The following is a 15,216-nucleotide window of genomic DNA, read 5'->3' on the forward strand; positions in this document are numbered from 1 at the left end:
TTATGAGGTAGAATTATGAAGAAGAAAATAATTTTAAGATAAAATGATTCCAAATAGCCTAGAATAAAATCTGAGGGACTCTTTAGTGTACACTGAATGGGGCTTATTTTCAAATTTCATCTTTTTGGAACTCCCACAGAAATTTGATTCCTAAACCAGTCAAAGGAAGAACAGAACCAAAAGAATTGTAATGAATAATCTTTAATATTTTCCTTTTTCTTTTTCTACTACCATACTTTTAAGTTATTAAGGAATATTCATTACTTTTTAAAATTCAGAGATGTATATAAAGAAAATGAAAATCATAATCCAATCTCCCAGAAAGCCCCTACTGCCCTTTAAAAACAAAAATATATATGAACATGGGAGAATACTAAAAGAGCACCAAAAGTAATAAAAATAAAAACCATCCTGCTCTACAGCTCATAACTATTATCACTTTCTTGTATTTTCTTTCAAGAACTACGTTTTTGTATATACAAGCTTACCTATTATTTCTTTCACTTATGCTAAAGAAATCGTACCACAATTGATTCTTGAACAACACAGATTTGAAATGCAAAGGTCCGCTTACATGTGAATTTTTTATAGTACAGTTCTGTAAATGTATTTTATCATTTTTTAAATAACATTTTTTTTCTAAATTATTTTATTGTAAAAATACAGTGAATAATATGTGTAACATACAACGTATGTGTTAATCAACTGTTTATGTTAGGCTTCAAGTCAATACTAGGCTATTAGTACTTAAATTTTTACGGAGTCAAAAATTATACACAAATTTTTGACTGCACAGGAGTGGAGAGGTGGGGTGTTGGCACCTCTAGTCCCCACACTGTTCAAGGGTCGGCTGTATTCTGCTATATACCTTCTTTTCAGTAGTTCATAAAACATCAAGTAACCTTTCCATATTAACAAATAGAAATCTACATTCTTTTTAATAGGTATATGGAATTCTATCTTATGACTGTCATTTAGTAAATTCCCTACTGGCAAACATTTTAATTGTTTTTTTGCTGGTTTAAAAAATGCTGTTTGAAAAATAAACATTCTTAGATACATATTTTATTGAAATTTCTTTCTCTTTTTTAAGTGTATTTAAAGAGTAAATGCCTAACAGAATAACTGAATCAAAGAATCTTAACATTTAAATTTTGATAGTGCTAAACTGCCTTCTAGAATGACCACTAATTTATGTTCCCAGCAACAGTGATGGGGACTCGTTTTTCTATATTATTGTAATGTGCTACATATGTTTCAATATTTGCTAATCTGACAGGTGAAAAATCATACCTCATATTGATGGGTATATTTTCCTTTCAGCATGTGGTTTAACATCTTTTTTATGGTTTTGGACATTTTCTGTAAACAGCCAGTTAGTATCCTTTGCCCATTTTCCTATTAGGTTATCTTTTTTTTTTTTTTTTTTTTTTTTTAAGTTTATTTATTTAAAGAGCGCGCGCGCGAGAGAGAGAACGAATGAGAATGCATGGGAGGGACAGAAAGAAAATCCCAAGCAGGCTCCACACTAACAGAGAGTTGAACTCACAACTATGAGATCATGACCTGAGCTGCAATCAAGAGTTGGAAGCTTAACTGATTGAGCCACCAGGCGCTCCTAGGTTATCTCTTTATTTCTATTATTTCTCTGTACATTAAGTAAATTAGACATTTGTTATAGTTTCCATTATTAGGTCTTGTTTAGAAAGTTCTTTATTACCCAAAATGTATAATTTTCCATGCTTTACTCTGAACATTTAGAATTTCTTTTTCTACATATAAATCTTTGATCCATTTGGAATTTATTCTGGATGTGAGGACTGAGATAGAAATTCAAGTTTGTTTTCTCCCCCCAAATAATTAGCCAATTATTACAGGTCTATTTATTTTATGATCCCTCTTTTTCCCACTGATTTAAAATACCACCTTTATCAGAAACTAAATTTCCATGCGAACTCTATTCAGTTCTATTGGTATATTTTTTCCTCCAGAATCAAACTATCTTAATTATTCTAGCTTCTTAACAGGTTTTAATATCTGGTAGAACTAGTCATTCTTTACTACTTATCTCCATTTTCACATTTTTTTTTTTCTTGGTTATACTTGTATCTCTGTGAATCCAAATGAACTTTGGTGTCATTTTGCTAATTAAAAAAAAAAAAGAAGAAAAAAAAGAAACAAAAAGCCCCTTTTCATTGGGAAGGCACTCAACTTATAGGCTGATTTAGAGAGAAATATTCTTTCCAAAGGCAAAATAATTTTTTCTCTTATTTAAATTAAATCCTTTTGGGGGGCACCTGGGTGGCTTAGTCGTTTAGGCATCTGACTTCTGCCTTCCACTCAGGTCATGATCTCACAGCTCATGGGTTCGAGCTGTGCTGACAGCTCAGAACCTGGAGCCTGCTTCGGATTCTGTGTCTCCCTCTCTCTCTGCCCCTCCCCTGCTCATGCTCTGCCTCTCTCTCTCCCTCAAAAATAAATAAAGATTAAAAAAAATTTTTTTAATTAAATTTTTTTTTTATGTTCCTCAGTAAAGTTTTATACATGCAAGTCTTAGTCATTCTTATTAAATTTTAACACAAGGATTGTATAGTTTCTTCTATTATATTTTCTAACAGGTTATTGTTTATATGTAGGAAAACTACTTGCTTTGATATGTTAATTTGTAATCCACCATCCTACTTAATTTGTTTCTAATTTTCTCACTGCTACATAATGCAAATTTTGCCTCTTCCTTTCCATTATTTAGATCTTGTTTATTTATATCTCTAATTGTACCACCAAGAACTTCCAAAACAATATTAAACATCTGTGGTGACTGTGGATATCTTTATCTTGCTTTTTTCTTCAAAGGGAATGCTTTCAGTACTTTATCATTAAATGTGATGCTAGCTTTTAATATGGCATGCACATTTTTGCATTAGGTAAATAAAGTGTCCTATTCCTATATTTTAAAATTAGAAAATGTTGCTGAATTTTTTCAACATTAAAAACATTTGCCTTCAGGGGCGCCTGGGTGGCGCAGTCGGTTAAGTGTCCGACTTCAGCCAGGTCACGATCTCGCGGTCCGTGAGTTCGAGCCCCGCGTCGGGCTCTGGGCTGATGGCTCAGAGCCTGGAGCCTGTTTCTGATTCTGTGTCTCCCTCTCTCTCTGCCCCTCCCCCGTTCATGCTCTGTCTCTCTCTGTCCCAAAAATAAATAAACGTTGGAAAAAAAAAAAAAAAAATTAAAAAAAAAAAAAAAAACATTTGCCTTCCTATTTTTACTCTATGTTTTTAACATCTCTGAATGTAAATATTTAAGAATTTATTTCATTTTATTGGTACACTTCTAATATTTTCTCAAACAATATACTAAATATAGTATATTACCTCCCTTCCACATTATCTTCAAGGCCTGATGAAAGTATACTCCAAACCACCATATTAGGGCCTCTGCATGACAGCTGGCTATTTCACTATTATTGCTAGTGAAATTGCAAGGTCTTCCACAATAGAAGTTTATTTACCTAGTGATGAATATTACTCATTTTTACCAGGCAAAAGCAAGAGCTATCATTTTCAGAATTTTATTCTACCAAGGGAAAAAAGGTAAAACAAGACAAATTTCTGCAGCATAATATTTATCATTTCAGAAGATTCTTCCCTTTAATCTCTTAAATACATGTGTATACATTCTATTCAGGGATTTAAAAAAAACCTACTACAATCACTTAAAAATCTCCAGTGCAATATACTACCTGCAATATATCTCTATGTCGCTGTAATGTATGCATCAGTGCTGCATTCAAAGACGGGACACCTGCACTGTTGGTATATTCTGCCATTTTATCATTTACTCCTGTAAGCTAAAAAGAAGAGGAAGGAAGTAAGGAGGGAGAAGAAAACCAATAAAAATATTTTAAAAAGCAATACAAAGAGATACAAGTCAAATATTTGCCTGTATGCGCTTCTGGCTAACAGCAAGCAAATAAAAAACCACCCCCAAACCAAAAACAAAAGGACAGGCAAGGATTCAGTATTTCCCCTCAATAATCTATAAAGGCTAAAACTAACACCCAAAAGACTTGAGAATGGCTGTAATGAAAATTCAAGTGTCCTGGGGAGGCACATATCTTGGATGCAAAGGTGATTTCAATAAATATGTCTGCATTAATATAATCTAGTACCATAGCTAACAAGTGACTAACATAGTAACTAGCAAAACAGTCATTTCACAGAAAGTACTTACCCTTGCCAAAAGCTGTTCAATCTCAATGGCCATTGTTTCAAACATTCTGTCTTGGCTTGATCCATTTAAAAGGGGTGTTGTGTCAGAGCTAAAGAGAGGAACCAGTAAAGAGAATCCATTACTTAAACCGAATCCTTTAAAACATACTTAAAATAATAAGGTGATTCTTAAAGAGGTCAAGTGGAATCCCAGAGACTTATTTTTTAAGAAGCTACAATTTTCATAGAAGTTTTCCTATAAAGATCACACATGTCCCAAATATTAAATTCAGTATAAAATATAATTATATATATGATTTTTCTGAGCTTTAATACATCTACTCTTAATAATGTAAAGAAGTTTCAAATGCTTGTTTATAATTTCCCAAATGAAAGTAACTTAAGCTATGGCAGTGCCCACTGAATGCTGAATCTAAAGGAACAAATTATGTGAAACAGAACTGTAGAACTAAGTAGTACCACATATAAAAGGAGGTGTAAGAGGTATTATGGATTATTTTATGGGATCTTTGGGAATAGTTTTTAAAATTTTTACACCTAAGCAATTATGGCTCCTCAAATTAAGTTCTCTCTTCTTGGCTGGACTCTTACCGAAAAGAAATAAAATTAAGATTTACATGATCCGTGGAAAACTAGTTATTAAGTAATCAGTACTGGCTTTAAGTCTAATATAGATAGCCATGTCCAGCAAGGAAGTTTCAGTACCAACTCTCTACATTTCTACTTATATTACAAAACTGTTTCAGTTTTGTTTTACAAAAAATGCAAGCTCTTCTAAAATCTGAATAACCAGTCAAAAAAACTAACTTTTTATAAGGGAAACTTATGTTTGACAGATTCAAATTCTAAAACCAGATGTCCAGAAAATTTGTTCTGCCTCTTCAGAAAAACCACTAGCCTTCATTAGATCCGCAAATGGTATGCATTATCCTATGAGCATCTCAAAAGAGATCTGTTATACTGCAAACAGATAAGTACTCAGGCAATGACTATGCTCTTTAATCTTACTGAAGACTTTGGCTTGTCCTGTGACAGTGCTTGGGTGTGGTGAATGAAAACAGAGTAAGTCATCAGTTTAACATCAAAAAAGTACCTTAGCTATTTCCCTTTTCTACATACAATTTCACAGCAATAGTAATAAGCAATCAAATAACCAAAAAGTAGCTAATAAAAAGGACTTCTACTTTAAGATGTTTAACTAGGTCCAAATTTTTATTTCTTAAAACATTTCAATTTGTGGGGCACCTGGGTGGCTCAGTCAGTTCAGTGTCTGACTACAGCTCAGGTCATGATCTCGTGGTTCGTGGGTTTGAGCCCCGTATGGGCCTCTGCACTGTCAACAGGGAGCCTGTTCTGGATCCTCTCCCTCCCTCCCTCCTTCTCTCTCTCTCTCTCTCTCTCTCTCAAAATAGACTTAAAAAAAATCTCAATTTGCTACTTGCCTTAAAATATATCAAAATATCTAGTTCTTTATTATACGTTAGGGCCAACCCAAAGTTCTGTGGTTATCTCTCAGAATGTGCTCAGGCAAAAATGCTGAACCTCCTCTACCAGATATATGAAAAAGAACAATGGGTCAATGAAGGTAAGCCTCATGAAGAGGGAAACTGCTTGTCTTATTCACAGATATATGCCAAGCACCTAGAAAAGTGCCTGGCACATGGTAGATAACTCATTAAATACTTGAATGAATGAGAAGACAATCTCTATATTCACCATTCAGTTAAATTTAATTCAGGTTCAGTTAAATCTAATTCATTTTATAGATGTGTGATGATTCATTGACCATAAAGTTCTCAAAATAGAGAAAGTAAAAAAAAAAAAATTACTCCTAGATGAAGAATTCTGATCATCACTGAGTTTATGCATTATGACATGCTTTCAATCTGGGCAATAATAAAACACTTTAGAATGTATATCGCATCTTGATCCTCCCTGGCCTTACGTTTCTTATTGAAAGGAGAGTTAGGCTATAAGAACCTACAAAGTCAGTCCCAATTTGGTGTAGAATTTCTGAGGAAATGTTTTCAAGATAGTTTTCCCTTTAAAGGAGTTGTAAAAGTATTAAGTTCATGAAGCACAGAAAATATAGAAAAATCATTATGTAACTGTAACTCTTAACAATTCATAGTTTTAAAACTGTATACTCACTGGCATAGTATATATGGGAGACTTAAATTCAGGAAAAATGCTGTGGTAAAATAAGTTTAAGTTTACTCGTACAAAAGAACATCACTCATTTTCTTTACTTGCTAAGTCAAGTCCAAAGCAATGTAATGCAATCAAAGCTATGTGATATACCAACAGCTTACTTTTAGGTCCCAGAATCAATATGTTGGCCCTGCTATCTTTAATTCTTTAATAATGTGCTCTTATTAAAAAGAAGCAATCCTTTGGCTGTAGTGTTGAAATGAGTCTTTTGTTGGAATGTGCATAGAAAGGTTTAGGGCATAGGCTCTGAAGATATGAAGATCTGGGCTCAAATCCAGATTTTTTGTTTTTGTTTTGTTTTGATTTATTTATTTATTTATTTATTTATTGTTTTATTTATTGTTTTATTGTTTTATTATTAGTAGCTGAGGATAATCCCACCCCACTGCCAATCCTCAGAAAAGTATGGGAAATAAAGAGCGGATAACAACTAACAGCTCTACTACTAGCAATTCCACTGCTAGATATACAGAAACATTTTTATAGGTAAAGATGTTCTACCAGCCTTCATATAAAGCTCTTAAAACAGTACCTGATACATGATGAACACTGTGTCAGCCCTTAAAATTATTAATTAGCAAAAATTAGAAACAATGTCCATCTACAGATTATAATACACAATTACACTATCACAATATGATACTACATGTAGCAAATAAATATACCACAGTTAAATGCATCCATAGCTTAAACACAAAGATAATGTTAAACAAAAACACGAGCTGCAAAATAACTAGTAAGATACTATAAATTTTTTAGTAACACAAACATAATGTGTAGATTACGGAGAAGTAGAAAATGGGATGATAACAGGGACTTCAACTGAATTGGTAATGATTATTTCTTCAAGTGGGAAACAGGCACATGAGGATCCATTATTCTTCATACCTTCCTAAGTGTTGTGACTATTTCCTAACAGTTTTTTAAACAAGGGGATGGCCTAAGTGAGCATAAGATTCAAAGATAAAAATACATCTTCCATATGTTCAATACAGTAGTATACAAGCTTCTCAAAAAAAACCCCAAAATTTAAAATAGCTTGGATGATTAATAGTGAGGATATACAATGCATTAGATTCATTCTAAAACACCAGAATAGCAGTACGTATACTTTACATTTGGGTAGTTTCTCAGATCCATTTAGCAATCAGAAGATATAAGAAATACAACGTGGGCAGAGGCGTCTGGGTGGCTCAGTTGGTTAAGCGTCCAACTCTTGATTTTGGCACAGCCAAAACCATGATCTCATGGTTTCATGAGTTCAAGCCCTGCGTCGGGCCCTGTGCTGACCACGCAGAGCCTGCTTGAGATTCTCTCTCACTCCCTGTCTCTCTGCACCTCCCCCACTTGTGCTGTCTCTCTCTCAAAATAAATAAGTAAGCTTAAAAAAAAAAGGGGGGGGGGGACCTGGGTGGCTCAGTTGTTTGAGCATCCAACTTTGGCTCAGGTCATGATCTCACAGCTCCTGAGTTCAAGCCCCGCATCGGGCTCTGTGCTGATAGCCCGGAGCCTGCTTCAGATTCTGTGTCTCCCCCTCTTTCTGCCCCTCCCCTGCTCATGCTCTGTCTCTCTCTCTCAAAAATAAATGAAAGAAAGACACACAGACAACGTGGGAAAATCAACCACATTTCCTTACACTGGCTGAACTAGAAACTTATCTCTGATGCAAACTCATTCTTAAGCCTTAGCATTTTCCTCCTGACATCCTTAGGGCCTTTACTTAAGGATCCCAAATGAATGCTAGTCTCAAGGATTAAGAATTTTTATAAACCACTAAAATATAAACAATAACAAAAAAATATCAAAAACTCACCAATAGACCAAGTTACAGAATTATATATTTTAGTTTATTTTTTAATGCTTTTTTTTTTCTTTTTTTAAATTTTTTTTTTTCAACGTTTATTTATTTTTGGGACAGAGAGAGACAGAGCATGAACGGGGGAGGGGCAGAGAGAGAGGGAGACACAGAATCGGAAACAGGTTCCAGGCTCTGAGCCATCAGCCTGACGCGGGGCTCGAACTCACGGACCGCGAGATCGTGACCTGGCTGAAGTCGGACGCTTAACCGACTGCGCCACCCAGGCGCCCCTATTTTTTAATGCTTTTAAGAAATTATATGGTTTAAGGCATAAGAGACAGAATCTGGTAGTACCTATACCTGTCGCGTCTTCCATCTCGAGTACTGCTGTGACTGTAACTTGTACATAGTTTACTGAAGGAAACCAGTTTCAGGTCAAGTTCATTTTCCAGCTGTCGAGCCTGTTTCCTGAGATCTTTAACAAAATCATGAAAGCAAATAGTTAAACACAGAGTCCATCAGCAGACATAAAAATCACACAGCTATTCTGAAGAAACAAACTATGAAAATAATCATAAACTGAGGCAGTTTCTCCCATAAAGAATGTTAAAAAAGAAAACCAAAGATTTACCCAGAAAAGCAAACTGTCTCTCATTTAAACTTCAGATGGGTCAAGAAGGGGAGAAACAGGGAAAGGTGAAAAATTTCACCGGTATTCCAAAGACAGCTACACAACAAATGTTCTAACATCCCTGGATTATTTCTGTAACAACGACTAAAATTTTGTAATTTGGCGGGAAACAGAAGAGAACACAAATCATAAAGAAACCGAGTATGGTTTATGACCAACATTACACCAACTTACAAACTAACTTTATAAAAGAGAAAAACCATCACTGTTTTTGACAGAGATTTTCCTATCTCTTTATATTCCAAAGCTTATGAAATTCTTAGAATGACTTAGTAACTGAGGCTTAAGAAAAAATAATCATTAACAAAGGATTAAAAAATGGTCTTTCAATAAGTTTACTGAAAGAAACTTAGAGGGGCTTAAATTAACAACAAACAATATGCGATCAACAAGGTCAAATATAAGTATGACAAAATAAGAGCCTAAGTTTTTTTAAAGGTTTTTTTTTTTTTTTCCAACGTTTTTTATTTATTTTTGGGACAGAGAGAGACAGAGCATGAACGGGGGAGGGGCAGAGAGAGAGGGAGACACAGAATGGGAAACAGGCTCCAGGCTCTGAGCCGTCAGCCCAGAGGCTGACGCGGGGCTCGAACTCACGGTCCGCGAGATCGTGACCTGGCTGAAGCCGGACGCTTAACCGACTGCGCCACCCAGGCGCCCCAAAGAGCCTAAGTTTTAAAAGAACAGAAGCAAACAGAAACACTGGTATAGTAGTTTGGCCTAGTGGTTGAGGGAGAGAAGCCACAGTCTGGAAAGCTACTTCTAGATGTGAGTACTCCCATTCATCGTAAAGTGGAGGTCAAAATAAAAGGGCTGAAATGTACAAAGGAACATCGTAAGGATTCATCTTTCATGAATAAGGAATACAAAATATTATTTCAACATGTTTATCAGCAACCAGAAGTAGGAAGCAGTATAATACAGTCTTAGAATCTTAGCTAAGCCTAATGTTCTGAGATTCTGAGAACTGGCTCTGAGATTCAGTGAAAATCTACTTAACCTATGAACCTCAGCTTTTTGTTTTTTAAACTCCTTACCTTCAGGGTTTTTCTATGCATGAGTAATCATGTGCTTAAAGCACCGGGCACAGAGTAGGTTGTCAATAATAAGCTGCTATAATTATTATAGAATGGAGCTTCAAAAAACTATAGCCTGGGGCGCCTGGGTGGCTCAGTCGGTAAGCGGCTGACTTGGCTCAAGTCATGATCTCGTAGTTCATGGGTTCGAGCCCCGCGTTGGGCTCTGTGCTAATAGTTCAGAGCCTGGAGCCTGCTTCGGATTCTGTGTCTCCCTCTCTCTCTCTGCCCCTCCCCCACTCATGCTCTGTCTCTCTGTCTCTCTAAATAAAAATGTTTTAAAAAAAACCCACTATAGCCTAATGACTAGTATTAAAGATAACAATAGCCACTTGTACATAAGTTAAAAATATTTTCTACCTAGTACACACATTTCAAATAGGCATTTAAATACACATTTTAAACCACGCTTCTCTGTAACTAGTAACTGTCTTCCCTAGTAGAAAACATCAAATAAAAGTATTTTGAAAATATAACAGGCAAGGGGTGCCTGGGTGGCTCAGCTGGTTAAGCCTCTGACTTTAGCTCAGGTCATGATCTTGCGGTTCATGAGTTCCAGCCCCGCATCAGGCTCTGTGCTGACAGTTGAGAGCCTGGAGCCTGCTTGGGATTCTGTGTCTCCCTCTACCCCTCCCCTGCTCGTGCTCTGTCTCTCTTTCTCTCTAAAATAAATAAACATTTAAAAAATTAAAAAGAAAGAAAAGAAAATATGACAGGCAAGTATGGATGAACTTAGAATTAAGCTCTTAGACTGAATGGCTGATAGTGACAATACTGTTACTTGTAGTTTCCAAGAGACTTCAGAGGGTAGCAACAGGAAATAGGTTAAAAGAGAAAAAGGATTCAGAGAGTAGTTTCTGTTGTAATAAAGCAAAAAGAGGCAACTGAAAGAAAAAGATGAGCCTTCACTCATCCTTGGTTGCCATGGTCCGGGAATGGGTTTTACATGAGCCCGCTTTATCAGAACATATTTTCAGTAAATAAAGGTACTTGTCAAATCTCAAGACGGTTTTTTGGCAGAAATATAGCAAATGCAATCTTTGCAATTCACAGGGGTTCTCTCAACTTTCTCTTTATAACAAACTCATCTCTACAGCAGAGGGTAAAGTTATTTCCTCTGTCTTCAAACGCGACTCGACACCCAATCCTCGAAGTCGCAGCCTGAAGCTGCCAAGGGGACCCAGTAAGAGACACTTCGTTCATACAACTTCCCCCGACGGACCGGACTGACAAGTTCCTTCTTTCCCTTATCCTACTCAATTGTCCAACAGTGACCTCAACTCTTAAAACGCTGACTCTTCCTGCCTCCTGGGCTTGGGATATTCTCGCTCAAAACTCGTCTCCTCTCAGAGTTCGTGCCCCAAGCCCCTTCGCCCAAGTTCGCTTAGCCTCTCAACCCAGTTCTCCTCCAGCGGCTCAGGACCCTCTTCTTCTGAATCCGCGCTCAGCTCTCTCCGCCCAGCCCCTGCTCCAGGTCCCGAAGCCTCTCAGGTAACCCCTTGCCCCAGACCGTTCGGTCTCCTCAGCCCCCAGGCCCGGGGCTCCCACTAGACAAGCCTCACCCGTCGGCTCGGCCACTCCGGAGGTCAGGCTCTTTTCTCTGCCACCTCCCCCAAGACCCGTCCTCACCCAGCCCTTCTGCCTCTCGGCGAGACCCACACAGTAACGCTCGCCCTTACCTTCCCAATAATTGCTGGTTCCTGCAGCCATCTTTGTTATCCAACGTCAGTCGGGATAGGAGAGTAGAGGCGATGCGAATCAGAGAATTAGCTCCACACCTTCTTCCGCCCCGGCGCCAGGGCCGATGGGATACGTGAGCTTCCACAGACACTGCCACCTGGCGGTCAATTATCATTTCACAGCTTTTGAGCAGTGGGACTGAAAACGAGTTTTACTCCCTGACACTACCTGAATATCTGTCCTGGAGCTCATACCCTCGGGCGGAACACCTAACCTGTATCATCGCCTTCGATTCGGCTTATCCTCTCTCTCAGCAGGGGCCTGCTTGGCTGAGAAGAAAGTCATCATTAGACATAATTCCCTGTTTTCCTCACCTTTTCTCAATAGGTGTCTTCAGCCAACCTCTTCCCTTCTCAGAGCCAGAGGCTCTTTTCTTCCCAAGGCCAACCCTTCCATCCTCTCTCTGCCTAGTTATTCCACTCTGACATAAGTGCTCTTCTCCACTGGCGCCTGTTCTCCTGTCTACAGCAGTTCAAGTCCCAGCCTTCTTTCTTTTTCAGCTGCCAAATCTAGAAAGTGTATGCTGCTTTTATGTACCTTATCCTTCACCCTCAACCTGTCAAAATCAGCCTTCCAAAGCCACCCTTTCTAGATACGTAAATTATCACAGTCGACCTGTGTCCACATTTTACCAGTTCTAGTGAAATGTACAAGTTACCTCCAGTAAAGGTGTTTAAATGATACCTGTCTGTTTACCCATTCCAGTTATGACTGTTTTTAAGACTTCCTCTACATTCATCGAGAACCACACCAGATGTTATCATTTTTGCTTTGACTGTCAAACATAATTTACAGAATACAAAAGGAGAAGGAGAGATGACTGTATTTACACTTATTTTACTCTTTCCATTTTTCTTTCTTCATTCCTGATGTTCCAAGTTTCCTTCTTTTATCATTTTTATCATTTCATTTCTGTTTCAAGAATTTCATTTAGTTGTTTTTTTGAGTAAGTGTGCTGTATGTATGTATGTATGTATGTATGTATGTATTTTCTCAAGTTAGTTAACATACAGTGTAATCTTGGCTTCAGGAGTAGATTCCTGTGATTCATCACTTACATACAACACCCAGTGCTCATCCCAACAAGTGCCCTCCTCAATGCCCATCACCCATTTCCCTCCACTCCCACCCCATCAACCCTCAGTTTGTTCTCTGTATTTAAGAGGCTCTTATGGTTTGCCTCCCTCTCTGTTTTTATCTTATTTTTCATTCCCTTCCCCTATGGTCATCTGTTAAGTTTCTCAAATTCCACATATGATTGAAATCATATGTCTTTCTCTGACTGACTTATTTTGTTTAGCATAATGCCCTCTAGTTCCATCCACGTTGTTGCAAATGGCAAGATTTCATTCTTTTTCATTGCCGAGTAGTATTCCATTGTGTATATATATACCACATCTTCTTTATCCACTCATCAGTTAATAGACATTTAGGCGCTTTCCATGATTTGGCTATTGTTGATAGCACTGCTATAAACATTGGGGTGCCTGTGCCCCTTCTAATCAGCATTCCTGTATCCTTTGGATAAATTCCTAGTAGTGCAATTGCTGGGTTGTAGGGTAATTCCATTTTTAATTGTTTGAGGAACCTCCACACTGTTTTCCAGAGTGGCAGCATAAGTTTGCATTTCCACCAACAGTGCAGGAGGGTTCACCTTTCTCCACATCCTCACCAACATCTGTTGTTTCCTGAATTGTTCATTTTAGCCACTCTGACTAGTGTGAGGTAGTATCTCAATGTGTTTTTGATTTGCATTTATTTCCCTGATGATGAGTGATGTCGAGCATCTTTTCATGTGTCTGCCATCTGGATGTCCTATTTGAAAAAGAGTCTATTCATGTCTTTTGCCCATTTCTTCATTGGATTATTTGTTTTTCAGGTGTTGAGTTTGGTAAGTTCTTTATAGATTTTGGATTAACCCTTTATCCAATATGTCATTTGCAAATATCTTCTCCCATTCTGTCAGTTGCCTTTTTTTTATTAAAAAAATTTTTTATTTTAAAAATAAAATTTATTGTCAAATTGGCTAACATAACAGTGTGTAAAGTGTGTTCTTAGTTTTTGGGGTAGATCCCCATGGTTCATCGCTTACGTGTAACACCCAATGCTCATCCCAACAAGTGCCCTTCTCAATGACCAGCACCCATTTTCCCTCTCCCCAACCTCCTCATCTACCCTCAGTTTGTTCTCTGTATTTAAGAGTCTCTTATGGTTTGCCCTCCTCCCTTTCTGTTTGTAACTATTTTTTCCCTTCCATTCCCCCAGGGTCTGCTGTTGAGTTTCTCAAGATCCACATAAAAATATGGAAGCTTCACGAATTTGCGTGTCATCCTTGCACAGGGGCTGTGCTAATCTTCTTTGTATCCTTCCAATTTTAGTATATGTGCTGCCGGAGCAAGCCCTGTCAGTTGCCTTTTAGTTTTGTTGACTGTTTCCTTTGCAGTGCAGAAACTTTTATCTTGATGAGGTCCCAATAGCTCATTTTTGCTTTTATTTCCCTTGCCTTCGGAGACATGTCAAGTAAGAAGTTGCTGTGGCTGAGATAAAAGAGGTTGCTGCCCGTTTCTCCTGTAGGATTTTGATGGTTTCCTGTCTCACATTTAGGTCTTTCAGCCATTTTGAATTTATTTTTGTGTATGGTGTAAGAAAGGGGTCCAGTTTCATTCTTCTGCATGTTGCTGTCCAGTTTTCCCAGCACCATTTGCTAAAGATACTGTTTTTTTTTTCCAGTGGATACTCTTTCCTGCTTTGTCAAAGATTAATTGGCCATATATTTGTGGGTCCATTTCTGGGTTCTCTATTGTATTCCATTGGTGTATGTTCTATTTTTGTGTCAATATCATACTGTCTTGATGATTACGGCTTTGTAAAATGGCATTTAGCCATTTTTTTAAAGAGTAGGTCAGCTGGAGACAAATTCTACTTGTTTTTCTTCATCTGATAACATCTTGATTTCCCCTTCATTCCTGAAAGATATTGTTGCCAGATATAGAAGCTAAGGTTCATAATTTTTTTTTTCCTTTGGCCCTTGAAAAATGTACCAATTTCTTCTGGCTTCCACGTTTCTGATGAGAAACTGGCTGTTCTTTGAATGGTTTTTCCACTATAGCTAAGGTGTCTTTTCTCTATCACTGCTTTCAAAATTTTTCTTTTGTTTTCAGAAAGGTAATTACAATGCATCTTAAGGTGGTTTTCTTTGGTTTTTGTCCTCTTTAGCTTCTTGAATCCTAGGTTCATGTCAGTTGGCAAAGTTGGGAAATTTTCAGCCATTGTTTCTTCTACTACTTTTTCTTCCCCATACTGTTTCTCCTCTTCCTCTGGGACTCTGATGAGATGAATGCTAGATCTTTTGTTAGTGTCCTACATATACCTGAGGCTCTACTAATTTCTTTCTGTTTTCTGTTTTTTATATTGGGTAATTTCCATGTTCTGTCTTCAAGTTCACTGACAAGCATATCTTTCCTCTCTTCC

At 37.4% G+C, this 15,216-nt stretch overlaps 1 protein-coding gene and 1 non-coding gene across 3 annotated transcripts in view; both read right to left on the reverse strand.

The window, feature by feature from the left end:
• The window catches only part of GOSR1 (golgi SNAP receptor complex member 1), a 47,242-nt gene extending 35,466 nt beyond the window's left edge, over positions 1-11,776 (reverse strand). Inside the window, exons 1-4 of one of the 2 annotated variants that reach the window (XM_047080677.1) lie at positions 11,685-11,776; positions 8,599-8,713; positions 4,231-4,318; positions 3,740-3,847 (exon numbers count right to left, since the gene is read on the reverse strand). In XM_047080677.1, the coding sequence (XP_046936633.1) occupies positions 3,740-3,847; positions 4,231-4,318; positions 8,599-8,713; positions 11,685-11,715 (342 nt within the window). In that variant the 5' untranslated portion in view covers positions 11,716-11,776. Of the gene's footprint in view, positions 1-3,739; positions 3,848-4,230; positions 4,319-8,592; positions 8,714-11,684 lie in introns of both variants that reach the window. The other variant, XM_047080676.1, reaches the window with a different exon arrangement.
• A 2,264-nt stretch (positions 11,777-14,040) lies between these two features.
• On the reverse strand, positions 14,041-14,147 carry LOC124513697 (U6 spliceosomal RNA). The gene has a single exon (XR_006962516.1). It is a non-coding gene; the product is annotated as a U6 spliceosomal RNA (small nuclear RNA).
• Between the last annotated feature and the right edge of the window lie 1,069 nt (positions 14,148-15,216).

Source organism: Lynx rufus, unplaced genomic scaffold, assembly GCF_022079265.1.
Source record: "Lynx rufus isolate CCGP_SWC_20201006 ecotype Redwood Valley unplaced genomic scaffold, mLynRuf1.p SCAF_18, whole genome shotgun sequence".
In the NCBI taxonomy this organism is placed as follows: Eukaryota; Metazoa; Chordata; class Mammalia; order Carnivora; family Felidae; genus Lynx; species Lynx rufus.